At 46.0% G+C, this 15,152-nt stretch overlaps 1 protein-coding gene across 3 annotated transcripts in view; it reads right to left on the reverse strand.

The window, feature by feature from the left end:
- Window positions 1–15,152, reverse strand: part of ARHGEF18 (Rho/Rac guanine nucleotide exchange factor 18) — a 569,373-nt gene that overhangs the window by 170,873 nt on the left and 383,348 nt on the right. For all 3 annotated transcript variants that reach the window (XM_077476320.1, XM_077476319.1, XM_077476321.1), the window contains one exon: window positions 442–601. In XM_077476320.1, the coding sequence (XP_077332446.1) occupies window positions 442–601 (160 nt within the window). The remainder of the gene's footprint in view (window positions 1–441; window positions 602–15,152) is intronic.

Here is a 15,152-nt window from a genome sequence, read left to right on the forward strand (position 1 = left end):
GCACTTGCAGTGCAATTTCAAGTGCACTTTGCACTTGTAGTTTGTACTTGTAGTGCAAAGTGGATTTGCCTTTCGTAAATAACCCCCATAGGCTGCCGGCACATATAGTTCCAGGTGGCTCCAGCCACATAAACAAACCACTCATTCACATTGTACAGACCACAGTGCCCTTGTAAATGACCCTCAATACCTCATTTTCACACACACAGCTTTATTTATTACTCAGTACAGTTTTAGATTTAGCAGGAATTCTGTTGTTTGTGTCTACTAATAATTATGTTAGTGTATGTTTAGTCCAAGTATCACTTGATATTTTTGAGAAGAGGGAGCCCTGTCAGGTAGACTGTAGGTAGACTTTGAAGCATTAAGAACAGAGAGTAAAGATAATAAGGCAATGTGAATGTGGCATCCCCTCCAACCAAAGAAGCAGTGCCTACTCACGCATGCATTGCAGTCCACGCCCATTTACAAGTGCCTTGGTGCATAAAGTGCATTTGGCGTGATTTGAGAAGCAGCCTGGAACCAGCTCATGCCAATTAACATTCATCAACTTGTCCTTTGGTTCTCTGCCCTTTTCTTTCAGCTGCTCTTTTATCTTACCCTAGAAGACAACATAAAGATAAAAAATAAATCGTTACCAACATTTTAACATTTCTGTAGTTTCATTAAGATCTGTAAAATTACTAATCGAGACTATGGTATTACACATTATTCATGACACATATAGTATTTAATAAACAGCATGTTATTTTGGCTAGTAGCCAATAGCTTTGGTCTAGGAATTTGATCTGAGCATGCGTGGCACTTTGTCCAATTTTATAGCCCAGCTCTAAAACGTTGTCGGTCGGAAATTCCGATGGAAACAGTCCGATGGAGCCCACACACGGACGGCTTATCCAACAACATGGTCCGATCAGACATTTTCCATCGGGATGTCTGACCGTGTGTACAAGGGCTTATCCTCAATATCTGAAAGTAGGAATGCTTGCACATGACCAAGATCATCCTCCTGCAGCAAGTGAGTGAACGTGTGATCAAATAATTCAATGACTCCTCATGGTTAATTTGCAGGACTATGCCAGGATTAGCAAAGAAGGAAGAGGAAGAAAAGGGTACATTAGCAGCAGTTGCCAACTGGCTGCTTTGCATCTGGGAGGAGGAAGAAAAGGAAGACTTTGTCAAGCACTCAGCACTGCCTTGTGTGTATGCTATGAATGTATAGCACGGCTACGCTGAAAAAGAAAAGGCCGATGTCCTGTTAGAATACTGCTACCCATCAGAAAATGTAACAGAAGTTGTTCTGCATGCATTCCAACATGGCCACTATGCATTCCAATAGGTTTCCTAACCTGACAGAACGCAAAGCCAGCAGCAGATATCTTCTTACACCCAGGCAGAAGGTGGTGACGGCCATCTTGGTACACCCTGTACTGTTCAGCGGCATACGGATTATATACTGAAATAGACTATTTTACTCTGTCGCTGTGAAATTGTCTATTTCAGTATATAAGTTGAGTTAACTGCTAAAATAAGTGTGAAATTGAAGACTTGCCTGGGTGTAAGAAGATGTCCGCTGCTGCCTTCAAGTTCTGTCACATTAGGAAACCTATTGAAACGCATAGCGGCCATGCTGGAACATATGGCGCAATAAGCAATTTTGTTTGCAACGTCGCTTCCATTGCATTTTCTGATAGGTAGCAGTATTCTGGTAGAACACCGGCATGCCCTGCCTTTTATGTTGTGGCCTGAGCACCGCTTTGTCCTGCATGCTGCCTACTACCTCCATGTGCAGAATATCTGCCTCTCGCCATAGGTCAGTTTGACTTTTTAATAAAGGGAATTATCTAAATGTAATGGCAGTTATGGCAATAAGGGAATATATGGTGTTTTGGTGTGCATTACTTTACTGCACAAATGTGCAGTGGTGTGCTGCAAACACAGGTCAGCTATGCCTGTGTCTATAACAAGTGTACACTGTGGACCTTAATATAAAAAATGGGTTTTGGCAAAAAAAAATTAAAATTACCTCCACTGTAAAAACGAACACTAAAATACTAAACCCAACCCATTTAAAAAAAAAAAAAACAAGACAACAAAAAGCTTCCATTGTTGCTGAGACACATTCTTTGCTACTGGCACTCCAAGATGAACTGTGGAGCTATTTATTTTACAAACATGTTTTTTGTTCCTGAAAGACATCCTTGTACTATCAGATGTTTTATTCTCATTGTACACCAGTGGAAGTGGCTGAATGCAAAGCTCCTGTATATGCCCCATATTCCAAATGTTTGTCAGGGGTGTCTTTAGAGACTGAAGAGGGGGTTCATTTGGAGGTACATGTCACCTGTAAGAACAGAATTCCTTTTTGCTCTGGAAAAATGGCCACTACAATTTAGTCGTAACATTTGGTCTCTGCAATGCCCCATATTCCAAATGTTTGTCAGGGGTGTCTTTAGAGACTGTCTGTACATCTGTGTCATGATTTACTTAAACCACATGTAGCAGTCCCCCTGTGGGGTCGTGGAGTGCAGTAGTTCTATCTGTCACCCTGCTCACCCAGGCATTTACTTCCAGTCACACGTTCCCAGACAAATGAACAGTCCTTCAGCTTGTTCTTATTAGGGGATTTAACTTGGATGGGAAAAAGGAACATGTGATGCCCAGATAATTGGTTTTGTTGAATTGAACAAACAAGTTTGAATCTATATTGGCAGTCTCTAAAGCTCCATACTCCTCCGGCACATTACTTGAGTAAATGCCACTTCTCTACTATGCAATCCTAGATTCCGGTCACAGCACATGGATAGGCCTCACTCTGAATAAGTTCCAACTGTTCAATAGCTGCTATTTGCTGGCAGGGGTCTGCAAGCCCCTTTGGTGTAGCAACCAATAGCGATGAAAATAAGTACTTTTGGGCTAACTGAAGTCCTTCCAACCCTCCTGGGCGCAGCAAACTTGACTTGAACCCCAGCCACATCAGTCTCTCCCTCTGGCTTCACATCCAGTCCTGGCATGTCTCTCCCAGATCTCCACACTGTGCCTGTCACTCACTGACTCCGGAATGGATCCCTCCTAGTGACTTGCCCAGCAATGCTCTGTCCTCTTCCTGCTCCTGTTCAGGACACCCCAAGATAGCTTTTGTATGAAGGGGTTCCAGACCCAGTGCCCTCCCCCCAGAAAGGTGGCTCCCACAGGGCCACGGCAGCCTAACACTCCATCACTAGTTCTTCCACAGCAGGCTGACCATGAGTCCTGCACCCTGCCAATCCTAGTTGGGGATTGGTTAAAGCTCCCAGATACACTCCAACCCTCTGCCCTGCCCCTTTTCCAGAAACAGAGGAGGTGCCAGAGAGATGAAGTGCATGTCAGTCATCTGCTGCTACTCTCAAAACCACTCCCAGCCCCCAGATCAAAAACAAATGCCCAGCTCACAGATAAGCCTGCCTAAATTCACCTGCACTGGCTGTAAAAACAAAACAACTACCTCTAGCGCATCCTACTTGGTGCTACACACATACTGTAATAATTTTTTCACCATTTCTGGCCTCCCATCATGATGCATGTTAGGAGGGTGCATCAACAATTACGAGAAAAAGAGCTTTACACTACACTTAAAAGGTTTAAGCTCACAGAGGTTCCTTAACTGGAATTTTAGTCTCCACCCAGGGTTTACATATGAATCCAGTCAAAGTTTCTGAAAACTTGAACAGGTTGCAGCCCTAGGGCTTCAGAAACTGTCCATAGCATAGCCATTGCTAATTAATACTGCCAATATTTCTCATCACTGCCCTAACCAAGATGCATCAAGATTCAGTGCTTGATTCTTCTCCATCTTCAACTTCCTCTTCAAAGTGGTGAAACCACTTTCAAACATCATAAAAACCTGCCCTAGGTCTTTTCCAGTCCATGTTTTTAGACTTTCCCGCACTCCCCCTGCTGCTGAACATGTCCTCTGTAGGTTAAGTCTGGGAAAGCTACTGTATATAAGGATCTTTTCATATGGGCGTTCAGTTTTTTAGTTCAGTCACGTTTTTACATGCGTTTTCATGTCTGCGGTCCTACTGGCTATCACCCCTCACAGTGCATCCAGCAGCTCAGTTTTTTTTTCTGCCTAGTGTAGAAGGACCTGGCTCCCGGTGGGACCATTGGTCCTGGGAATTTTTTCTTTTTTCTGCATTTTTGATTCCTGTGATCTGCAATCAACAGCCGGGCTGGCTAACAGGCTGGATAATATAGATCCTGATAGTGTCCCCAGCCTGGCCATCAAGTGTGAGCAGACCTTAGCTACACGCTGGGTCGGCCACGACATGCCCCGTCTGATCCAGGGGTGGCCAGTGAGTTATATGCTCCGGGGCACACATATGACCGGGCTACTGCTGTCCATGTCACAGTGTGCCATGGTCGACAGCCACCCCGTACCGTTCAGGTGATGGGTCTGTCCGTGGAATGCGTCCAGCAGTCCCTACAGGAGGGGTAAGTATGGTTCCACCTGTCTCGGCAGGATGGAGCAACTGGGCATTCCCTGGGAGATTGAATAGCGGGTCTCTCACTCTCCCTTTCTTCTCTCCCTGTCCCTTCCCTCCTCCCCATGCTATGGGCCGCTGTGTGACTGGGCACATGGGGGTGCGGTGCACGTACCCGGCCAGGGGTCCTCCGGGGGGGTCTCCGGGTCCTGGCAGGGGGATGTGTTGGGGGTCCGCTCGTCCTCTTCCCTGTCTCTGGGCCACAGTGGGGCGTTTTGGTGTGTATGCCATGTGGGGAGGCAGCCACACGCTCCGTGGCACTTTTCCTGAGGCCGCGGCCATTTTTCTGTAGCCACAGCCAGTTTTTTCCTTTTGGCCACTTTCCCAGCACCCAGCATTGTAGTCAGTGTTAGCCACGGCCCTGGTGTCACAGATGCTTACTGAATGGGCTAAATTGTTGCACCGTGAGTTGGGAGAAGCAACAGGCTTCCCTGGTCTGCGTGGAGCTGGTAGACCAGTTGGTGCAGGGCTTTAAGTATGTCTGTGATGCAGCCTTAGATACGACCCCTTGCTCTCTAGAGCCTCAGTATCAGCAGTAGTGCTACGTCGCCTAATTGGGGTGAAATGCTGGTCTGTGGACCAGGCATCTAAGAAAGCACTGGCGGACATGCCGTTCCAGGGAGAGAGGCTATTTGGAGCCTCGCTGGATGACATTATTAAGAATGTTACTGGGGGTAAGAGTACGTTGCTCCCACAGTCCAGGAAAGATATGGAGTCATGCCGTAGGCAAGGGCCCTCCTTTTCCGCTCTGAAGCTGATTTTACGTCCGTCCGGGGTGGCAGGTAAGCTTTCCCAGTCTGACAAGGTGCCCCGCTGAGGGACAAAAGTGTCCCTGGTTTTGCAAGCCTACGAGTAAATCTGTTACCGCATGAAGGTTTGCCCCCACCCGATTCTCAGGTGGGGGGTCGCCTTTGGGAGTTTGCAGCTCAGTGAACCTCCCTACACTCCAACCAGTGGGTCTGAAAACTGGTTTCATCAGCATAAAAGATAGAGTTTCTTTCCTGTCCGCCAAACAGGTTTTTTACCTTCATCTTCTTCCGGCTCGTCGGAAAGCCCTGTTCGGGGCAATACAGGACCTGCTGCTGTGCGGAGTGATAGTGCCTGTACTGACGCTGGAAAAGTTTCAGGGATTCTAGTCCAACCTGTTTGTAGTCTCAAAGAAGGAAGGGGTCCGTCCGTCCGGTTCTGGGTCCTGGATCTCAAGGCCATCAACAGCTTTGTGAAAGTACAAAGGTTCAGGATGGAATCAGTTCACTCAGTGGACGCTGCACTCCATCAGGGGTGATTTTCTGGCATCCCTGGACATCAAGGACGCATACTTGCATATCCTCATATGCATCAAGCATCAGAGGTTTCTGCGATTTGCGGTCAGGAATGAGCACTACCAATTTGTAGCTCTCCCTTTTGGCCTGGCGTTGGCACCGAGGGACTTCACCAAGATGCTAGCCCCAATTTTGGCTTTGCTAAGGCAGCGAGGGATTGCAATCGTGGGTTACCTGGACGACCTCCTGACGGCAGCTTCTGCCTCAGAATTAAGGGAAGATGTGGCAATCACCATGCAAACTCTTCAGGAGTTTGGTTGGGTACTGAACCTACAGAAGCCGGTGTTGGTGCCAACTCAATGCCTGGAGTACCTGGGCTTGCTTCTGAACTCCTTAGAGGCGAGTCTTTCTCCCTTCGGACAAGCTGCAGACTCTTCAAGCTGCGGTGAAGTTGTTGGTGTCCCGCAGGTGGTCCTTGCTGCATTTTTGCATGTGAGTCCAGGGTCTCATGGTAGCCATTTTGGAGGTGGTACCGTATGCTCAATCCCACACTTGAGTCTTGCAAAAGGAGATCCTGTCCAAATGGGACAAATCTCCGTTGTCCCTGGATTGTCAAATTTGGGTGAGCCAGCTAGTCAGGGATTCCCTGCTCTGGTGGCTGAGGTCGCCGGCCCTTCAGTCCGGGAAGTCGTTCATTCCTCTTCATTGGACGTGATCACAACGGATGCCAGCCTGACCGGTTGGGGGGAGTTTTGGGCGTACAGTCGTCCCAGGGTCGCTGGACACAGGAAGAATCCTGTCTGCCGATCAATGTGCTGGAACTTCGGGCGATCAGGCGATGCCTCTCCACATGGTCACAGAGGCTGCTGGGGTGTCCGGTCGGGAATCAGCCGGACAACGCCATGGTGGTGGCGTATGACAACCATCAAGGAGCTCGGCTGCAGCATTGGCGGTCGCTCACATCCTGCGGTGGGCAGAGTGGCGCGTGCTGGCTCTGTCGGCCACGTACATTCCGGGTGTAGAAAACTGGCAGGCGGACTACCTAAGTCGTCAGATGTTGGACCAAGGGGAATGGTCGCTAGATCCGGATGTATTTTGGCTCCTTTGCCTAAGGTGGGGCATGCCAGATGTGGATCTCCTGGCTTCTCGGCTCAATCAGAAGGTACAGAGGTTTGTGGCCAGGTCAAAAGATCCCTGGGTGGACGCAGCAGATGCGTTGGTGGCTCCATGGGGGCATTATCGGCTGATTTATGCCTTCCCCCCCACTCAAACTTCTACCACGTCTGCTTCGCAGAGTGGAGGCCGAGGAGATTCCTGTGATTCTGATTGCCCCAGATTGGCCTCGGCATCTGCGGTACTCCGTCATAGTACAAATGGTGGAGGATGTTCCTTGACGGCTGCCGATGCGAGAGGACCTTCTGTCGCAATGTCCAATATAGGGCTGAAACAACGAATCAAACTAATCGATTATGAAATTAATTGATTACAATTTTCATAATCGATTAATCGGCCAGTAACATAATGGGGTTAAAAAAAAAAACTAAAATGAGCCCTTTATAGTACAAAAAGAGCAAACAATCGCTACTGTAAATATTACTCTCACTGTTCTACAGTAAAAAAAATGAACCCCATACAGTACTGATTATCTGTGTTTTTCTACTATAAAGGGCTCATTTTAGTTTTTTTAACCCCCATTATGTTACTAAATGTCTTAGACCTGGTTCACATCTATTTGTTTATTGGTGCTTTTTGCAGAAATGCACTACAGTTCATTTACATGGTTTCCTATGGGACACGTTCACATCTGAAAGGGTCAGGGACTTTTAACGCAAAATGGTGCTTTATTGGTTCAATATACTTCAATGGAGAAGCTGCAGAAAAGGATGTAATGCGTTTTTGCAGCAATTTGTGTTTTTTAATCTGCCCAAAAAAAATGCAAATTGCAGTAAAATCACTTGCGCAAAAATCAAAACATACAGCAAAAAGCACTGCAGAAACGGATCAAAAGCAAACTGCATAGGTGTGTACCGAGCCTTATGCTGGCCTCACCGATCAATTTTCAGATGAAAAATCTTTGTACATTCGCTGAATAAAAGAATTTTGTTTGAAATTTTCACTTGTTTTTAACATTCTGTTTTTAAAATGAATGTCATTTCTGAACGAAAACCACATACCGTATATACTCGAGTATAGGCCGACCCGAATATAAGCCGAGGCCCCCAATTTACCCCCAAAAAAACTGGCAAACTTATTGACTCGTGTATAAGCCGAGGGTGAGACATGCCTGTCCATCCCTGTGTGTGTGTCCGTCCATCCCTGTGTGTCCGTCCATCCCTGTGTGTCCGTCCATCCATCCCTGTGTGTGTGTGTGTCCATCCATCCATCCATCCCTGTGTGTGTGTGTGTCCATCCATCCATCCATCCCTGTGTGTGTGTGTCTCCATCCATCCATCCATCCCTGTGTGTGTGTGTCTCCATCCATCCATCCCTGTGTGTGTGTGTCTCCATCCATCCATCCATCCATCCCTGTGTGTGTGTGTCTCCATCCATCCATCCCTGTGTGTGTGTGTCTCCATCCATCCATCCATCCCTGTGTGTGTGTGTATCCATCCATCCCTGTGTGTGTGTGTCTCCATCCATCCATCCCTGTGTGTGTGTGTCCATGTGTGTGTGTGTGTGTGTGTGTGTGTCCAGCCTACCTGTGTCCCGAGCCTCCGTCCCGTGCCTTGCCTCCGTCCCGTGCCGTGCCTTGCCTCCTTGCCTCCGTCCCGTGCCGTGCCTTGCCTCCTTGCCTCCGTCCCGTGTCGTGCCTTGCCTCCGTCCCGTCCCGTGCCGTGCCTTGCCTTGCCTTGCCTCCGTCCCGTGCCTTGCCAGGATCGCCGCTCTTCGTCGGCGCCTCGGCGGCCATTCTAAAATTCAAAAGCCGCGCCTCCGCCTTCGCCTGTGATAGGCGGAACACTGAATTTCCCAGCAGCCTGTGTTCCGCCTATCACGGACATCGTCTCATCCTCGTCCGTAGTACGAGGATGAGCGGATGTCCGTGATAGGCGGAACACTGACTGCTGGGAAATTCAGTGTTCCGCCTATCACAGGCGAAGGCGGAGGCGCGGCTTTTGAATTTTAGAATGTCCGCTGTCTGTCTGCTCGACACGCTGATCGAGCAGGCAGACAGTGATGACTCGAGTATAAGCCGAGGGGGGCACTTTCAGCCTCAAAAAAGAGGCTGAAAATCTCGGCTTATACTCGAGTATATACGGTACATTGTCTGAAAATTAATTTGACTAAGAAGTTTTCTATTATTTCCAAATTTTCCTGTCACTGTGGTTGACCCATTTTTGTTTTATGTTATTAACCTATTAATCGAAACAATAATCGACCAACTAATCGATTATGAAAATAATCATTAGTTGCAGCCCTAGTCCAATACTTCATCCTGCTTTACTGTTGCTGGCTTTAATGCCATCGCTGTTGAAAGCCAGGTGCTAAGGGACAGAGGTCTATCGGATTCGGTAATCTCCACTATGCTGAGGGTACGGAAGTCTTCTCGGAAGATTTATCCTTGTACTTGGAAGGCCTACATCTCCATGCGTGAGGAGATGGGGTCGTGCACATACTCAGTTTCCAGGATCCTGCTGTTTTTACAGTGAGGAGTGGATCAGAAACTTACCTTAAGCACCATTAAGGGGCAGATATCAGCTTTGGCTGTCTTCAGTGACCCTTGGTGACTCATTCATTGGTGAGTACGTTTGTTCACAGGGGGTTCGACATGTGGCCCCTCCGGTTCGACCACCGCTGCCTTGAATCTGGTGCTCTCGGTGCTTCAGAAACAGCCGTTTGAAAATATTAGGGAAATCCCCTTATTGACACTCTCTCAGAAAGTAGTCTTTCTAGTAGCTATTACATCTACCAGGAGGGTTTCTGAGTTGGCAGCCATGTCATGCAAGTCTCCCTACTTGGTCCTCCACAAGGATAAGGCGTTGCTGCGCCTTTGTTTCTTCCAAAGGTTGTTTCGACTATTCATCTAAATGAGGACATTGTGCTTCCGTCCTGGTCGTCCGTTCACACTTTCACTAAATTTTACAAGGTTGATGTGAGCGCATCTTCAGATGCTTGCTTCGGCCACAAGGTTTTGCAGGCGGCTGTTTAAGGTTGCAACTCCTCCGTTAAGGAGCTCTGGCTGTTATGCATGGAGTTATTTTCTTGCTGTTCCCACCCCTCGTTTTGTTGACAATGCTTGGGGAGGTCCCTAAGGTCAGGATGAAGATGCTGTGTCCGTCAATGAATGAAAGAGAAAATAGGATTTTTGTACCGTAAAATCCTTTTCTCTGAAGTTCATTGATGGACACAGCACCCACCCAACTGAGCTGCTGGATGCAGTGTGAGGGGGTTATAGCCAGTAGGACCACCACCTGGGCGGTACTGTGCAGTTTTGCTGTTTTTAACATGTTCTGCCTAGTCGTCTCCTAAAGGGGCGATATAACCCTAAGGTCAAGATGAAGATGCTGTGTCCGTCAATGAACTTCAGAGAAAAGTATTTTACGGTGAGTACAAAAATCCTATTTTTCTTCCGTCTCAAAAAATGTAGGCAGATGGTTATCCACTAACCCATAGACATACATGTATGTCTGTTTTTCATCCACCAATTGATGGAGGAAAAATTGAAATACAGAATGCCCATGTGAGGACCCTTACAGTGGGGTTGTGACAGAACTGTATTTTAAGCAAACTGTTAAAAGTTTAATTGAACAAGCTAAAGTTAGAAGCTGATTTGCTATGATACACAGCTGCACCAGATTTTGCACGCTCTAGTTTTAGTAAATTAACCGCTCTGTGTCTCTGAAACAGGCAAAAGGTCAGGGCAGGCAGATAACAATGACTGGTGGAAAACTGGCAGAGGTCTTAAACAGGTATCAGAATTGGAACAGAGATCATAGGTAGAGGAGCCTGGGAACAGATACGCATAGAGGTCGTTGCCCAGTGCACTGATTTTACTGTTTTTAGGCCCCTTTCAAACGTGTGTGCCGTTTGAAATGTATTCAGTTTTACATCAGCATTTAATCAGTTTTTATATCCACTACCAATGCACAAACCATTTGTCCATTTTTTACCCCTTCCCTTTTTTAAACTGAATAAAAATGGTGCGTTTTTGGTTCAATAAACTTCAATGGCGAAGCTGCAGAAAAGCATGTAGTGCATTTTTGCTGCAATTTTACCACGCATGAAAAAACATGGGAAAAAGGTGTCAAAAACGCGTGTGCAAAAAAAAGCACTGCAGAAACTTTATCAAAAGTAAACTGCATAAGTGTGAACCAAGCCTTAATGGAGGCAGATGTCAGCGGATGATCATCTGCTGATATCCGCTTGCCCATAGAAATTCATTTCTGTCCCTTTTCATCCACCAACGGATGGATGAAAGATAGACAAACAGAACGCCCGTGTGAAAGGGGCCTTACGTTTTGCTCTCTTTTATACAATGTGTATGTGTCAAAAAAAATATGGGTTTGCTTTTAGCATAACACGACTAATCTATCTTTTGTAAAATGCATTGCTTGCTTTCCTCTGCATACAGTATCTGTACATACAGTATCTGCTTACAGTATCATACAGTATCTCCCATTTTGTATAGGTTATTACCATTTGCTTTGTCCCAAAATGCCAAATTATACTTTTATCCCTAGAACTTTAGACTTTACTGTTCCTTTGAAAGTTTTATACTGTCCAGACCCATGCTGGGTCAGTATACTCCATTTGCTCCCAAGGCAATTGGCTTGACTGGCCTGCACAGAGTCCTGACCTCAACCTGAACACCTTTGGGATAAATTAGACCAGAGATTGAGAGCCGGGCCTTCCCGTCCAACATCAGTGCCTGACCTCATAAATGAGCTTCTATAAGAATGGTCAAACATTCCCACAAACATACTCCTAAACCTTGTGGACAGCCTTCACCAGACCTTGTCCACCAATCCCCCTTCCTCAGCAGCAGGGACATACTCCATTCCCTCTGGTCCTCCAGAGAAACCCAGAGAATTATAAATTATTGCTCTTCACTCTCTCAGATGTTTCGGAAGACTGCGCCTGATGGGACAGCAGTGACTGGGTATGTGAACTGTCACCAGGTTGTTGGGTCCTCCATAATTGTTCCAGGCATAAGGACTGTTGTGTGGGAACAAAAGAGCATGCAGCTTCATCTAAAGCAGTGTTTCTCAACTCTAGTCCTCAAGGTGCCCCAACAGGTCATGTTTTCAGGCTTACCATTATTTTGCACAGGTGATTTGATAAATTTCACTGCCTTTAGTAATTACCACAGCTGTTTCATCTTAAGAAAATATGGAAAACACGACCCTTTGGAGCGCCTTGAGGACTGGAGTTGAGAAATGCTGATCTAAAGTTTCAGTCCCTCTGCTACCTGGCTCCGGGGTACTGTCTTTCCAGTGGGGCAGCCTCACTTCTTCAGCTGCCCTCTTGTACACCCATCCCTATGCCTTCTGCGGTATCGCAGCTCTGGCGCTGTGAGTGGCCAGAGCCACGATATCGTCACTCCCGCGCATGCGCACGGGAGATTTCATCCCGGCAGGGAAATTGACTATACAACCACTTTAAGCATCCTGACCGGAGATGCCTCCTGCCTTTTCTCTGTGGAGCCTGTTTGGAGAACCCTGTGGCCGAGCACCTGGTCTACCAGCTGTAGCCAATCTCCTTGTGACAGAGGTGTTACAACCACCACAAGAACTACAAGTCACTACATTTGTACTGGACTGAATTGTACTGTACTGTTTATGCCACAGTGATTATTCTATATACCTCACTAGAAATCTGTTAATCTATACTGTGTTGCCACCTAGTTCCCTGAGTGGTAAACTCCACGTATGCAGCTTCTGTAAAGTGGGATAACACTATAAGAATATCGGGCAAACATTCGTCTGATTTTTCTCGATGCTTCACAGCAAATCATAACTGATGAAAGAAAATTTGTACGAAATTTCTTACGAATATATTTGTTGTTGTTTATTGTTTCTGATTATGCTCAGTCTTTTTTTCTGATTTTTCTTGTACGAAAATCGTTTGTTCTGTTACTGTACGAGAAAAGTTTTGGAGTGTGTCCCTTTGTCCCTTTTTGTAAGAAAATTCAGAATCAGCTGTTGAAAGTTGTATACCCACTATACGAAAATCGTACAAAAATGTTCGCCCGATTTTCGAGCCTTAAGGCTAGTTTCACTCCCATGTTCACGCAGGCAGCTAGGGGACAGTAAAAACAAGCAGTTGATCTGCGTTTTTATCCACATTACCCCCTATAATGTGACATGGCCGTCATTTGGGTCTGCTCAAAATGACACATCCACAATAATTCACTTGTGGCAATTTTAACTCGGCATGTCAAGTTTGGCCACTTGCCAAACTCGCTCATTAGAGTTAATGGAACCATGCCGCAACTGTGTGTCAATGTAAACTCCCGCTTTGCATCAATGATTCAGGAAGTGACAGTGTTGCCAAACAATTGAATGGCTGTACGTGGCCTTACTTGGGTTAAACGCAGGTGCTTTCATGCATTAGCATAACACACATGCATTCATTTCCTTTTATCTACCACATTTGTGCCATGTACAGTGCAGGCCTTAGGAAGCTGACTACTGTTTACAAGGCCACGTTTACACTGGCCTGGGCCTGTGATGACAGCCCCTAAAGCTCAGCTAAAGAAAAGAGGAGTTATATTTGCAAAGTATACTAGCATCTCTGGCTTTATTGAAAAGCTAATGTTTAAAAAGTTCACTTATCTTTTAGGGCCTGAGTTTATGGGCTTTAGTTTCCATTAAAACTGCATTTCTTCCCATAAACGTTAACAGAAATGCAAAAGCAGGTTGATGCTGTATATGAGGAGGTCAAATTCACCTTTTAACCACTTCAGCCCCGAAATAATTTAACCCCTTCCTGACCAGAGCACTTTTTGTGATTCGGCACTGCGTCGCTTTAACTGACAATTGCGCAGTCATGCGACGTGGCTCCCATACAAAATTGACGTCCTTTTTTCCCCACAAATAGAGATTTCTTTTGGTGGTATTTGATCACCTCTGCGCTTCTTATTTTTTGCGCTATAAACAAAAAAAGAGAGCCAAATATCCCCCAAAAATATATTTAAAAAAAAATTTCTCCACAGTTTAGGCCGATATATATTCTTCTACATATTTTTGGTAAAAATCACAATAAGCATTTATTGATTGGTTTGCGCAAAAGTTATAGCGTTTACAAAATAGGGGATAGTTTTATGGCATTTTTATTCATTTTATTAATTAATAATTTTTTTACTAGTAATGGCGGTGATCGTTTTTTTTTATCATGACTGTGACATTATGGCGGACACATCGGACATTTTTAGCACATTTTTGGGACCATTGTCATTTATACAGCAATCGGTGCTATAAAAATGCACCGATTCCTGTGTAAATGACATTGGCAGTGAAGGGGTTAACCACTAGGGGGCAGTGTAGGGGTTAAGTGTGTCCCGGGGAGTGTTTCTAACGGTGGGGGGCGTGGCTACATGTGGCATGTCACTGATCTCTGTTCCCGATCACAGGGAGCAGAGATCAGTGACACTGTCACTAGGCAGAATGGGGAGATGCTTGTTTACATCAGCATCTCCCCGTTCTTCCTCTCCGTGAGATGATCGTGGGTATCCCCGCGGCGATCGAGTCTGCAGGACCCGTGACCCGACTCACTGAGCTTACACACCTCTTAAAGGGCAACGTACAGGTAAGTTTGTTTGCCTGTACAAGCCCTTCTGCTGACGTATATCGGCGTGCGACGGTCGGCAAGCGGCTAAACGTTCTAAATAATCACAGATGTATCTCAGACTGATGTCAAATGCAAGTGGATTGCCCCTGAAAGCAAGCTGCATCTACACTATATCTGTATAAGGGTACCAGGGCAAATTGCTATTATTAAAAAGAGTTAAAACTAACCAAACAGATATGTGTACTTCCTGATGACGCAATTAATGTTTGCGAAACGCGTAAAGACTGCTGGGAGTTTTTGACGTTGTTTCCTGCCCAACGGGAGAGAGGAGTGGAATGCACAGAAGTACACAGGGGATAGCACGCTAATACAGCGGTCCCTACACACACGGCTGGAACAGATTAGTGCCAGCATAAGGCACAATAGTATGTGAGTGCAATATGTTTTTTAACTTTTTAAAATAAATGCAGTTTAAGTTTATTACACCATGATGGTGATTTATTTTTTTCTGAGAATGGGATACCCATCTGCTTAAACATACCAGTTGGAGTGAGTGTAGAGAGATCCAGGGCTTGAAGTGATCACCCAACCAATATACTTAAGGTGCAAATTCACCTGTTTCTGGTGAGTGGCCAATTTA

The sequence above is a fragment of the Lithobates pipiens genome, unplaced genomic scaffold (assembly GCF_037356315.1).
Source record: "Lithobates pipiens isolate NorthernLeopardFrog02 unplaced genomic scaffold, aLitPip1_a1.2 Scaffold_13, whole genome shotgun sequence".
NCBI classification, from domain to species: domain Eukaryota; kingdom Metazoa; phylum Chordata; class Amphibia; order Anura; family Ranidae; genus Lithobates; species Lithobates pipiens.